Below are 14656 nucleotides of genomic sequence, written 5' to 3'. Positions count from 1 at the left end.
GGAGGGACCAACACTGATGTCGGTCTGGGCATTTTGAAAAGGACAGGAGGCGGTGGGGAAAAAGCACTCTTTTTCCGGCAATCATTTTGCACAAATAGGATATATATAACAATATATAACAATACAGTACATGAAAGCAACTAGGCATATTAATAGAATGATATAATCTGGAGCTGGAAGTGAAGACCTATTAAGTCATTTAATTCATCTGCTTGCCACAACAAGACTGTTCCTAATTACACATTTATGAGTGTTTTGAACAGTCTAGTTTTACACTTGCTAAGCAACGTGGTTTCCAACACGTCCCCTGGGTGATTATTTCAGAGACTAACACAATACATTATCATGAAGTGTTTCCTGATATGTAGCCTGATATCTAGACTTATGATCCCCTAGTCATTGCTTATCCAAAGCCATACATATTTAACTTTGTCACTCTGTGTAATTCAGTAACTCCAGTCCCCTAATCATTTTTGTTATTCCTCTTTAACCTCTGTCCAGTTTATCAGTATATTTCTGATAATTAAGTGCCCAGATCTATGCAATATTTCAGATGCAGATGGACCAAAGGTGTATATAAAGGTACAGTTACCTCCATGTCACAGCATCCGAACCCTTTGTAGATGGCATCCTACCACCAAATCAGGAATGATTATAAGATGAAAAAACCCCAGACACACTCCCTGGCCTTTTCCTGGAAATACTGGAAGTATTTTCATCAGATACCTGAGGATTCTATTTTATACGCTAGCAATACTTGTATAGCTTGTCATGCCAATTAACTATTACTGAACTGAATTATGTATGCAGCCCAAAGGCATTTGCTTTTTTTGCTGCAAAGGTGCACTGCAATCCTACCTCTGTGTTTCCTGTGTTTATTTGTTTAGAAGAAAAATGGATAGGTGTGTTTGTTTTTTATTATAATGGCCAGATTCTGCCCTTAATCACACCAGTAATTCCAGTCATCCCCACTGACTTTTATTCTACCTTGGGGCAATTTAAACAAGTCACCACAAAGGATTATTTTATATTACTTATTACTACCCACAGCCCTAGTATAAAATCTTCACAATATGCATCTTCAAGGTGCAACAAAACATCTTTTAAACTCAATGCACAATCTTCCTACTTCCTACCCAGATCTTAATTTCCAAATCTAGAGCTACCACTTTAACCTGTTGACATTTATCTGTCCAGTGCATTGCACCTTTTAAAATTTTGGATCACTGTGTAAATGGAGCACTTAAAATAGGTGCAAAAATGTCTAGTTTTATTTTTGGAGGGATTTTTAAACCTTTTTCAAAAAGAGAAAAAAAATACAGTGATTAAGCAGAAATGTAAAAGGTACCAAGAAAACAAGTGAGTCTCTAGCAATAGCTAACTCCATACACAGAAGTAAATATTAGTAACTTTATGAAAATGGTGAAAATTACAACTTCCTGAAAACAGAAGGCATAATGGGGCTATTGCTTGTTGCTATCTTTAATCCGTTATGCACCTTGGTATTAGTTTGAAATTTAACCTATATTCTTTTTAGCCAGCCATGTACAAAATCTGCTAGAGAATGTAATGAAACAATGCAATTAACACATCATTGTATTTTTAAAACTGATATGCTAAAAACATCAGCCACCACTACTGTAACAGGAAGACTTACACTTACTGATTCATCCGTTTCTGGAGTTTCTGCTGTGCCACTGTCATAGTTAGCTAGCTGAGCTATTTCTGAAAACAACAAAGGACAGAAACTTCATTTTAGAATACATATAGCAAACAGAAGCAAGTGCCTAACAAAAACATGAAAAAGTCACTTCTCTGGAACAGAGAATTAACAAGTGTTCTATTATCTATATTAGTGATTGAATGACCTTTAAAATTCAGTTAAGTCCTCCAGTTTAGGAGGCTAATTCCCTTTTGGAAATTCTGACCAGTTTTCCAATGCCTTTATGAATCCTTCTGTGACAGAAATGGAGCTGGTATGTAATATTATGAATACTGAGATGTAACAACTTTATGAACCCTGTATGTGCCTGGGGCAGTGAGAAGAAGTTACTGTATGCTGGGGTTACAAAACTTCCCTGTGGGAATGTACTGATCTAGCAGGAGAGGGCTGTGGGAACACCATACAAGGAAGCAACACAAAGACTTCCTAAATACGATCATTTCAGTAGACACTTGAAAGATAATGGGGCAAACTGTTGGCTTAAAAGATCCTGTATCCTGTCTCAGGTATGCTGTAAACCTTGTTTTGACGGAGCTGGGAGTTTCCAGATCTAAGGGATAAAATAATTTAAAAGTGATTTCTGTGAAGGGAGGTGAGTCACCAGGGGCTGTCCAAAAACAGTCAGTGAGCTCCAACAAAGACAAGCTGACACAGACGTACTGGGAAGAGTACAGGAAGCTAGTCCTACTAGGGGCCCTATGTGGAAAATGTTAACCACCTAGTAAACTAGACACTCACATGTTGTGTTTAATTGTTTTTAAGATATGTTTGCTCTGTAATACTTGTGCTCTAAATAAATGATATTTTGCTTTAATGATGCTGGTTGGTCATTGATCACCACTGTCATTGCCCCTGAAGGAACAGATCTTCAGGGTCTGAGCCTAAGTTGGACCTGCTGAGGCAATCGCAGTTAATCCAAACCTGAAGAAAAGTTCTGTGTAAGTTTGAAAACTTGTCTCACCAACAGAAGTTGGTCCAATAAAAGACATTACCTTACACACCTTGTCTCTCTAATATCCATCTTAATGGTTTCTACCATGAAAGACAATGGAGAAAAATATACTGAATAATCAAATAACTCATCTTAGTTTTCACTATCCTGCAGAAATAACGGTTACTTATCTGTAAATGGCGGTTCTTCAAGATGTGTGTCCCCCCTCCCGCCTCGTCCGTATTCCACGTGCTGGTATGTATGCAAACCATGCGCCTGAGACTGGAGATTTCTAGCAAGCAGCGTCCATTGGTCTGTGTCGTTGCCCTCCTTGTGTTCTGAAACAAGGGGCAGTGCAGACCACTGCCAACCCACTTCCTCCTCTTACCGCAAATCAGTTAAGATCAAAATAGAGGAGAAGGAGCACTAGTAGTGGAATACAGATAGGGAACAAACACCTCAAAGAATTTCCAGTTATAGATAAGTAACCTCCATTTCTTCTGAGTATTGGCTTCTATGTATATTCCATGTGACTGACTGGTTGGCAGAAGTCAAACGGGGGATGCAGGGATGCAGTTGATATAGATGTCTGTAAAACTGCTGTTCCAAGTGTTGCATCTGCAGAAGAGGCCTAGACTGAGGTGTAATGTTTCATGAAGGTATGGATGGTGCTCCACTAGAGCCTATGCCCTACAAACATCCAGCATAGGCACGTCTCAAAAAGATACTGTTGAGGTTGCTTGTGCTCTAGTAGAATGGGTCCTCACCCTATCAGGAGGATACGCGCCAACTGATAACAAAGAGCGATGCAGCCAGAGATCCACTTAGAGAGTCTCTGAGCAGATAATGCTGGTCCTTGTGATAGCTTTGCTACATAACCTTGATGGTTTCCCAGTTGGTTTTGTTCTTTGCAGATAGAAAATCAAAGCCCATCTGATGTCAAGAGAGTGAAATCTCCTCTCCCGATTGGAAATCTGAGCTTTCAGAAAGTGAATAGGTTGACTCATGTGAAACTCAGAAATTACCTTGGGGATGAATTTCAGGTGGAGTTGAAGGGTAACCTTCTCCTTATGAAGTATGGTGCATGGCGAGTCACTCATGCTTCTGGCTGATGTGATGGTGACTAGGAAGGTGACCTTCATGGACAGAAAACCATGAACATCCCAACCTGTACTTTCTTCACCGTATGGCCTGGTATTTGCATGAGCATCAGACCTAGAGCATTCATGTTCAGAGGCCATTCAGTCTATCCCCAGTCAAAGCAGAAAAGGCTCTAGAAAATGCTTTGAAAACATGGCTAATGGTTCAAAGGGTGGTGTGGCAAATATTGAGAGTGCAAGGTTGAGTTCCCATTGCAGTGTTGATTTCACCATTGGTGGGAAGCTCCTAATGAGACCTTTCAGAAATCTAACTGCTGTTGGGTGAGTAAAAATAGAGTGGCCTCTTACCGGAGGCTGCTAGATGGACCTGCAGTGAACAAATGGGAAGCCCTCAAGTCTTCAGGGACAGGAGACAGTCCAAAATAGTAGGATTATCTGTTGACTCTGGGAATAACTGGTTCTGTTGCATCCAGATAGAGAAATGCCTCCATTTAGTTAGATAGCATTTTCTAGAGCCTTTTCTGCTTTGACTGGGGATTGACTGAATGGCCTCTGAACATGAATGCTCTAGGTCTGATGCTCATGCAAATACCAGGCCATACAGTGAAGAAAGTACAGGTTGGGATGTTCGATCTTGACATTCTCCTGAGTTAAAACAGATCTGGGAAGGGACAGATGCTTATGATAAAACAGGTTGACATTTGTAAGACAACTGGATTATTTGAGCCAGTTGGTTTCAATGAGAACGACTCAAGCTTTGTCGTGATGAATCTTTCACAGTGGTAGCAGTGGGATAAGAGGAAAGGTGTACCTCAGGTGGTCTGTTCAGGAAAACAGGAGGACATTGCCCTGGATTCCCGGCCTAGTGCTCCTCTACAGCAGTTATAGATGGAATTCCTTGTTCATCTGGGAGGTGAACGGATCCCAGGATGGCATTCACCACCAAGTAGGGACATCATTCAAGACAGAAATGCATATCTCCCATTCGTGGTCTGTACAGAAATGTCTGCTGAGATTGTCCACCACAGAGTTCTGTGCACCTCCAAGGTATGTGGTTCCCGATGCACCAATGCCATAAACTGACTACCTCTATACAGAGAGGAAAAGATTTTGCTCTGCCTTGTTTATGTAGAAGACTGTCATCATGTTGTCTGATGTTATCTGAATATGAGGAGACCATATAAGTGGAAAGACTATATTGCAAGCTGAACGGATTGTGCTCAGCTCCAATAGACTGATGTATATCCTGCCCCCACCTCCATTCCCAGGAAACTATGTACCTTGCACAATGTGGGCTCCCTATCCTATGAGGGATGTTTCTGATTATGGTCATGTTGGGTGTGACTGGAAGGAAAGGAACTCCCAGGTCCCAGTTGTTCCAGGTTTGTCTAACATATGAGAGCAGCTGTGACCTTAGTATAGATTGTTATCTTGGTATTCATATTGTTTCAGTCTGGTGAGTAAATTGACCAGAGCCAGGCCTTTGGGCAACAAAAGTCTGGTGAATGAGGTTATGTAGGTACATGAGGTCATGTGGCCTAGACAGACCTTGACTGCAGGAGGTCTGTGGGAAATTGGTCATATCAGCTGTTCGCGGCCTAGAATCTATCCATAGGAAGCTAGGCCTTTGCTGAGATCGAATCTAGGGTTGCTCCTAAAAAGATTCCTAAAAAGTGGATTTTTCTTTGTTTACGCAGAGTCACAAGGATGCCAGAAGAGAGTAAGAATATGGTCACTGACTGGACCATATTGGATCTGACTGGATTTGCCTGTTAGTAGTTTATCGACCTGGTACCGGAAGACAATGTAGCTGTTTACTCTCATCTGGGCCACCACCACTTAGAAGAACTTCACAAAGATAATGTGAGGTCCTGTAGCTATCCCAAACAGGAGTACTCTGACCTGAAAGTGCTCCTCAGGAATCTGAACAACCTTCTGTAGGATGGATTAATGTCCACATGAAAATATGCATTTTTCACATCAAGAGCCATGAACCATATGCCCTCCTCCAGAGAAGGCATTATTGATATCAGTGTGACCATGCAAAATTTTGATTTTCAAATAAAAACATTTAGCTGGCATAGAATGAGAATTGATCTCCATCCCGTTTTTCTTGGGAACTATGAAATATGTAGAGTAGAATCCTTCCCTTGATTTGGGGTGGCACTTGCACTATAGTCAGTCGCTGCAGGAGAGGAGTTCACTTCCTTATCTGAAGAGGAACCCAGAAGAGGGCTTGTGTAGGGGTGGCGGGGGGGGGGGGGGAAGGAGGGGAGAGGAGAGAAATTCGATTATGTAGTCAGAATTGATGATCTGTAGTACCCACTTGTCCTTTGTTATGTCCCTCTCTGGCAAAAAGGGCGAGGAGGCCACAAAGGTTTTGGGGGCATTAGGGAATGGCATCAGTAAGGGGATGCATTTCTCAAGCATCTTGTCAAAAGAAATCCCTGGTTGGTGGGTTGGGTTGAGCAGCGGTGGTTGAAGAGAAAGCTGAATACCTGATCTTTGTACCCTCTGGTATTTGCACAGAGGTTTGTAAGGGTGCTGGAGGAAAAACTGCTGAGGGGGCAGTCTGCCTGTGGTGTTTTCTCTTTGTGGGCAGGGTATGAATGCCCAGGGAGCGGAGGGCTGTCCTGGAGTGCTCTACCAAGTGTAATGTCTCATCAGGTCTTTCCCTGAAGAGAACAGACTCATCAAAGGGCAAGTCCTTTATAGTATTATCAAAAGAGTATCTTGAACACCAAAGAATGAAGCCATGATTCACACATCATGACTATGACTGTAGCTATAGCTCTAGATATGGTACTGGCTATGTTTACTGCTGCTTGGAACCAGGTTTTAGCCACCAGCTTACACTCATCTATGAGGGCTTGGAATTGAGCCCTATCCTCTTCGGGAAATTTGTCATTTAACTCCACAACTTTAGAGTAATTAGTAAAATGGTATTTTGCTAACAGGGCATAGTAGTTAGCAATTCTAAATCCGAGGGTGGTTGATGAAAATACCTTCCCTCCCAAGAAGGTCAAGACATTTGGCATCTGCGGGTCTTGCTTGGGGTGTTGCAGTCGGATCTCTCCATGGCTGCCTACACCACTAAAGTTTTGGATGCTGAGTGAGTAAACAGAAACTCTGCCCCTTTAGCTGCTACAAAATATCACCTCTCAACCCTTTTTAGGGTGGGAGCACAGGATGCAGGGGGTATGCTATACTGTCCTGTCTGGTTCCATAAATGGCCTCGTTGATTGGGAGGGCCAATCACCAACGACCAGAGTGTTGTAAGATGACCAGTAGCCTATGCTGCACGTCATGAACCTCCTCTAATGGAAGCCGGAGCTTGGGCACCACCCTCTGCTATGTTGCTGGTATTGTCTGTGATCATTAGTAAGGCTAAGATTTTGGCATGCACATTTTATTAAAAGTCAAAGACAGTACATGGGCAACAAATAATAAAATCATGGAAACGTACACAGGGACGGGTTAGAGGATAAGCAAGTCCAAGCCCCGCAAGTTGCGGAGTGTAAGGGACTGCGGAAGACTTTGTTATGGCCTAGCCAGGGAACGTCCGCTTTCTCGAGCTGAGAGGTTACTGTGGAATATAGATAGCTGCTTCGTTATTGTGGGATAGAGAGAGTTCTTGAAGGACACAGCTGTTTTGCATGGCCCTTCGCCAGGTAGTAGAAAGCCCCCCTTTAAGAAGTACCTAATTTTATATTCATGAGCTGTTTTTGTGTAATGCTTATTAATGCTGACTGTCTGCCCCTCCGTTGAACTCCATCCCAGGCAAAGCTCAGTTGTGCTGGGTTCCCCGCCTCCGTGACTGCAACGCTTCAAGTCCCTGTTGCGGGTGGGTCACTAACCTTTAATAAAGCCAATAACTCATAGCTGTGTGTAAGCCTCATTTTTCTCAGAGTACTCCTGCCAGGCCTGTGGTGCTTTGAGCACCTTGGCCCAGAACATGGAGGTCTCATAAAATCACAGAATCTGTGACTTACTCATAGCCTTAATTATCAGACGGGGATGGCGATGATGGAGAAATTGCCTCATTGAATGAGGAGGACTTCATCCCTGTTGGAACCATCAGTACTGCTGAATCCAGTTTGATTTTTTCCTCTGCATATTCAAACAAAGCTTGGTTTTGGCTAGGAAGAGAAGGCCAGTGTGAATCATGCACAAATCCAGAGTGACTAGCATAAGGATCCCATGCCATGGACCCTAATGTGATCAGTATGAAAGTTTGACCAGTTGAGGAGACCCCATGGCACTGAGTGAAAACAGTCCCTTGGGAAGTCATATCTGGGAGAAGGAGGGCTGGAAGATCTTCTGGAGTCTATATCTAGGCTTGCCTCCCTGTGAGGCAAGGGTTTGTCTAGAACATTTGACTCAGTTGACAAGAAGGTGGATTCAGGTTCTATCAGCAGTGCTGATGATATCAGTGAATACCAACTCTGACTTGTAGAAAGGATATGGGACAATCCCTTTCTCCATGAGGTGGTTTCTTTGTCTAGTGTTGACATGTCCCTGAGGAGGACTGGAACTGAACACAGAGGAGACTGAGGGTAGGGAAAGGTAAAAATATGCCCTGGAGAGGTAAAGGTTCCAGTACATTCTGATCTAGAGTGCGAGAGGTCCCAGAGGTGATAAACGATGGACCCAGTGCATCCAAGGGCTTGGGGGATGGTGGATCCTTCTTGAAGTGTGGCAGTACTATTGAAGGGGAGTCCAAAGTTGGCAGCTGGCAAATGCCAATCCTTCGGCTTCTAAGTTGGAGTAGGTGCTGGTACCTATGGACTGGACCCTTTCTCCTTCACACCTTATCTGCTTGGTCAGGTTTATGCGGACCTAAGTATTTAGGAGCCATGCGTGGGGACTCACCTGACCTAGATGAAGTCAGGGAGTGATCTTTTCTCTTAGAAGCAAACCTAGGAGGGGATCAGTCCTTATGCCTAAGTCTTTTACTCTCGTGAGAAGTCTGAGGGAGTGATTTCTTATGCTTAATAACTCTGGCCTCTGCTCTGGTTCTCATCCTTGGAGATGCGCTGCTTGCAGCCTGCAGCCATTGTATCAGGGGTCTCTCCATCCGGGGTCCGACTAGGGTCTCATGGTTCTCTCCATGAAATGTTTCCTCAGACAGAGCTCTCATCCCTCATATGTTCAGAGAGGGAAGGAGCAGCAGATGCTGCACTTAGTGGTGATGTGAGCCTCCCCAAGGCAGCAAAGGCAGTGCTTGTGTTTGTCACTGACACAGAAGGAAAAGGGACAGGGGAGACTGTTCTTAAACCCTGGAACTTTAGGCACAGTCTTTCTCCTGAGGGGAGGGGAGTGGGGTAGGGTCCCTGGGGTGAGGATGAAACTAGAAAAACATTAAAAACAGTAAAATACTAAAAGCTATTTACAATATATATTTACAGATAGGAAAGCTATGCAGCAGCTTCAGACACAGAGGAATCCCACTCAGGCCATGTGGGGATAACAAGGAACTGGAGAGGTATGTCCATACCTACCCCTCAGTAGGGAGATGAAGAGAGCAACTTTGCAGGCACAGACCAATGGACGCTACTTGCTAGAAATCTGATCTCAGGTGCACTGTGGGCATGTGTATTCACGCATAGAATATACAGAGACTAGCACTTGATGAAGAAATCCTAATTCTGCAGATCCCCTGCCTTGTTAGGCTGAGGAACTCTCCAATGTAGTGAAAATTAAGGGAGGCAAACAAGTCGCTCAGAATCCTGTGGAGTTTAGGATCTTCCTCAGGGCATCACTGCTATTTAGGAGCAGCTACTGTCCTAGTTGGGCTTCTTAAAGTCTCATAGTACTAAAGGCTAACTGGCTAACAGGTGTCTAGTTTATCCAGGTAAGGGCTTCAATGCTTTAAATTTTATGGTGACAAAAGGTGAAGTGCCTAACAAAATCAGCTAAAAGCCATTTTCTTTCTAGAACTTTAAGAAATGTAACATGGTTTTTGGCTACCCCATATCTACCACCCTGGGGAAGTGCTAAGATTCCCAAGGTCTCAAATTACCTGGTTGTCCCTCTAAGCTTCAAACTGGAACCCCAGAGTGTGCTCTGTGGATCCAGACACAGGAGCTCCTCGGGGTAATAAGAGCTAAATGGGACAGGTGGTAGGTGAAAGACCTTGGGAAGCTTAGTCTTACTCTAATCCTATACATAGTTAATTACATACTTTACACACCTGAAGATACACATTTTAGTTCATAAGTATATGTTGAAAGAGTTTGAAAGTATGTGCTATGGATCAGATATAAGGTTGCCAGAAATTTGTAAAGTTATTTTTTACGTGTCAATATCATCAACTGAATGTGTAAACTCTACGGATAATGGAATATTTATATAAATTAACTTAACTGGACAATTCCATAATTTTAATACTTAGGGGACTTATTTTATTCATCAGAACAAATTTAAATACACAGTTCTTGTTAGGGAATTACTATATAGGTTTTTAAAAGTTACTCCCATGTGTGGATGATGTGTTTTAAATGTAGATAAGCCTGTTCCTTTTGTGTCTTGTTTTTTATTTTAAGCAAAAACTTAGTAAAATATATGAACCAGAAGTCTGTAAAAAGTCATGTTGAAAAAACAAAGATTTCTTTAGCATCACAGAAGTACAAGAAAATCATTCAAGGGAACAAAGTCAACACCACCACATTTTTCACTAATGTTCCAATTATTTTTTTTAAATTTAAACCGAAATAAATTCTCCTGGGTTAAGACTACTTATACCAAAAAGATTCAAGCTGGAGTGAATTCTACTGCCAAGTTATAAAGCTGTGTATCGGGTGGAGAGGCAGGGGGTTATAATGCAAGTGTTGATGTAGCCTTTATTGGATGGGTGAGAACCAAGCCAGTATAATGTACTTTGACAGCCTTCTCAGCCCAAATTGCTTTCATAAATAGCAAATTAAAAAAGGTTCTATTTTAAACAGAACTTTTTCAAAATAACCATTATCTGAGAAATACATATTATTTGCAAACAGTAGGTAGTAATGGAATGGAACCAAGAGTCAGCTTCTGAAGCAGGGAACTAAGGAACCATTTTGCAATGCTTGAAGAGATTTTTAAAACTCATCTAAATACCATTAAACATCTGCCCTTTTTATTTCATTGATTTAAACCATTTCTGAAGACTCACGATTCAAAAAGGTAAAGACAGTAATTTAAAAGCCACAGGAAAAAATCTCTCGCCAGGGAACTTTTCAGAAATGCAGCCACCAGTTTCTGATAAGTGATGGATCTGTTGTGGTATTGCTTTCAGTACAGTATACATTTATCTGGCATTATCTCCAAGTAACGCACGCACCATTTCACTTGAAGAAAAGATACTATGGCCATGGCAGCAACAAAGGTGGAAAAAGTATAGAAGGGTTTACATTGGCAGCTTCCCTTGCAAGGGGAAGGAAATCCTTTCTGTGACCATTTGCCAACATTGTATAAACATTTTAATGAACTGTCTGGAAATCCAACAGTAATTCAGGGTGACATTTCTGATTGATAACAGCTATTATTGCGTTTTAGATCTTTTATCCATGCAAAATTTAAAGAGTTTTCAACAGGATGATCTCAGTATAATGCTTTGACAGAGAGAGAACGAGAGAGAGATGTTTCCAAACATTGCTTTGTGAAATCACTATATTGAAATGTATAATACCACTAATGCATATTTTTTAACCTCTGCTTCTAAACTAAAATGGAGGATGGAGATGTCTCTTTTTAAGAGACATTTAAATAAATTTTTTATACAGATACCAAAAAAATGGATTTTTTTTGGCCACAATAATAAGCAATTCATGGTATTTATATTTGTTACTTTTCTGGGGGGAGCAGAAAGAGCATTCGTACGAATTAGCTGACCTAGATTATTTGATGATAAATTTACAGAAAGCATTAACCTTTAAAAGATACACAGAATAACCCATTTCTCTGAATCTCCCATTTAACCAAAGGTCAGTAATATCCCTTCCCCAGCAACTCACATTATATATTACAGCCCCACTTAGCCCATTTTTCTGACAGATTTGGATAATTCTGAAACCCTTTAAAAACTGAAGTTAAATTTTACACTATTTAGTTTAATGTATATAAAAAACATGTATAAAAGTGATCTATTCAAAGTACAAAGACAAAGTAGGTTTCAGAGTAGCAGCCATGTTCGTCTGTATTCTCAAAAAGAAAAGGAGTACTTGTGGCACCTTAGAGACTAACAAATTTATTTGAGCATAAGCTTTCGTGAGCTACAGCTCGCTTTATCGGATAAACATTCTGTTTGACAAAAAAATCTTTTTTGTTTCTTTCGTTTTTAATTTATCTATGGTGTTCTTCTCTCAACTTCTTTCACAATTACCAGAAGTTTACATGAGGCCAAATCCATATTGAGTACCATACGTGTGGCCTCAATGATTTCCAGGGGGCTATTTGTGGAGTGACAATTAGAATCGGGCTCATAACATTCAAAAGAGACAACTCTCAGCCTCGCACAGAAAATCAAACCCTCCTAATTCAACCCACATATGTGTACAGCAGGAACACAGGCATTGTCATACTGGATCAGACCAAAGGTCCACCTCTCCTATGGTTCTTTGAACTACAGTAAGCTGAGCCACTCTATGATTCTTTTCCATTGAGTTGTGGGAGAAATAGTCTGTCCTTCTAGGCACGGGGAGAATTGTGGGAAGGCAGCAGAGGACTGTCAACACTTGAATTATTTAGCCTCTGTCCTCACTACAAAGTAGGCAGGTTACCAGCCCAAGTGAAAGCAGCACCCAAGCTGTAACCCATACCATCAGCTGGGCCAGCTAGCCCAGCTTTAAAGCAGCACTAAACTCAGAGAGGCTTTTGTATATAGACAGGAAGGAAGTTAGGGGAAACATCTGAGTAAGAGGGTCAGTTAATGTTGCAGAAGACCCTGCAGAAGACAACTGTGGAATGACCTGCCCATAGGCAGCTTCTTCGTAACTTCCATTAGTTAGAAATTGGTTTATGGCCTTCCAAAACTCTTGAAGTTTTTTTTAAATCCTGACTATCAACAGTCATCTATAAAGTGTTATTCCCTATATATGTCCAACCCTTTTTTGAATCCTGCTAAGCTTTTAATCCCAGTAATATCTTGTGGCAATGAGTTCTACAAGCTATGTATGTCTTGGGTGAAAAAAATATTTCCTTGTGTTAGTTTTAAATTCACTCCCATTTAACGTTCTCTTGTTCTTTTATTATAATATTGTATATGATGATATAATTTTATCTATATTCTCTATTATACATGTTTATATAACCCCTCTTATGCGTCTCCTCTCTGTGGTTTTCTCCACATGAGTTTTACCATGTCTCTAACCAGTCTCATCACCCGTCTCTGAACCCCCTCTGTCCTGGAGCATTACTGAAAAAGGCAGGCAGGCAAACATCACATATTATTCTCTGCCTTTCTTATCAACATTTTCTTCCCGACTCCCAGCCTGCAGTACTTATACACTGACTCTCAGCCAAATTCTTCATTAAGAAACAGGTGTAATTCTAATTCACCCTGGCATTGTCTGTAAAACAAGATCCCAAGTGATGAGATTTCTGTATTGAACCAGCAACTAATGGGATCTTGAGTCAACCTAGTAAAGTCATCTTCATGGACACAGAAATCACTCAGGACAATAAGGCTTTGTAATTTGAATGCCTGTGCAAGAAAATCAATTAGCACCTTTGGAGAATCTGAGATGTAGCAGGACTGCTCATACAACACAGAATGTTAGCCCTATCGTGGGACTCTCAAACAAGCCAGGCACACACAAATCCAGTTTGGGAACAGAAAACTTCCTACATGTAAGATCAAATGCAACCTGCAAGGTACACTGCTTCCCCAACCTTCTTTTCACTCATACTGAACAGAGCACCTCTCAGACACAACAGGACTAATAAAGAACCTCTGCTTTGTCCAGCCATATCTCAGTTATGCATCCAGAAGCTGGAGCTTCATCTATGATCAAATTGTGGACAGTAACCATCTTATTAGCCACAGTTGGCACATGCAGATTTGTATTGCCAGCTTAGAGTGATGGAGAGTTACATCATCAGATCGTTTGGCTGCATTTCTACTAAAAACTCAAGGCAGTCTTCAAAAATAAAGTCAGAAATCTGTGATGGAAGCTCACCCCAGAAATCTAAAGAGGCTCATAACGTTCAGCGCTTGTCTCCAAGCAGGTAAAAACTAGTTAATATTTGTATTTTTGCCCTTCACACCCCCTCCATTCCCACCCCCAGGAACACTCCCGCCTTAGATTTATTATTGGACACTCACACTGCATTACAGAGACCAACCAGCATAGCAGAAATAATTCCATTTCTTACCATCTTGATTTGGTAATTGCTAGTTAGACCATGACATACACTTACCTTCCAGAGGATCCTTATTCAGGCCCAGCTGGCTTATAATATATCTAGGGATGTCCGTTTTAATCACGTGCCCCTCTTTAGCATGTCCTTCTGCAGCTTCCAAGAGATAGTAAAATTCTTCAGGATCAAATTCCTGGAAGAGAAGAAAAAATACTCACCATAATTTTCCTTGTTAGAAACTGTACTCCTAAACTCTCACATCAAAGCTTCCTTTACAACTCCCAGCCTTTTGTTACTTACCTAATTAAAAGCAATACTACATCATTCCATTACTATTGGTCCAAAACACTGTAGTACATGCTATAAACTGCAATGTTTTAGACTATTACTACCATAGGCCACGGAGCCCCAGGGGCCACCCAGGACATAGCCTAACCACTTTTAAGTAGCTAGGGTTGCCACCTGGCTGGTTTTTGACCAGCCTGGCTGGTTTTTCTACTGCCTTGCCCGTTAGCAGTTGTGATGTGCTGGGCAATTTTTAAATTTGATAAGTGGAAAAAAAAC

General features: G+C 41.5%; 1 protein-coding gene across 12 annotated transcripts in view; it reads right to left on the bottom strand.

Moving 5' to 3' along the window:
- Nucleotides 1-14656, bottom strand: part of MAST4 (microtubule associated serine/threonine kinase family member 4) — a 467048-nt gene that overhangs the window by 51354 nt on the left and 401038 nt on the right. For 9 of the 12 annotated variants that reach the window (XM_043514212.1, XM_038401944.2, XM_038401942.2 and 6 more), the window contains 2 exons: nt 14153-14285; nt 1658-1725 (listed from right to left, as the gene is read on the bottom strand). In XM_043514212.1, coding sequence (XP_043370147.1) covers nt 1658-1725; nt 14153-14285 — 201 coding nt within the window. The remainder of the gene's footprint in view (nt 1-1657; nt 1726-14152; nt 14286-14656) is intronic. The other 3 variants (XM_038401943.2, XM_043514211.1, XM_038401949.2) reach the window with 1 other exon arrangement.

The sequence above is a fragment of the Dermochelys coriacea genome, chromosome 5 (genome assembly GCF_009764565.3).
Source record: "Dermochelys coriacea isolate rDerCor1 chromosome 5, rDerCor1.pri.v4, whole genome shotgun sequence".
Taxonomy (NCBI): Eukaryota; Metazoa; Chordata; order Testudines; family Dermochelyidae; genus Dermochelys; species Dermochelys coriacea.
Note: the sequence above shows the minus strand (reverse complement) of the source record. Positions and strands in the feature narration are given on the sequence as shown.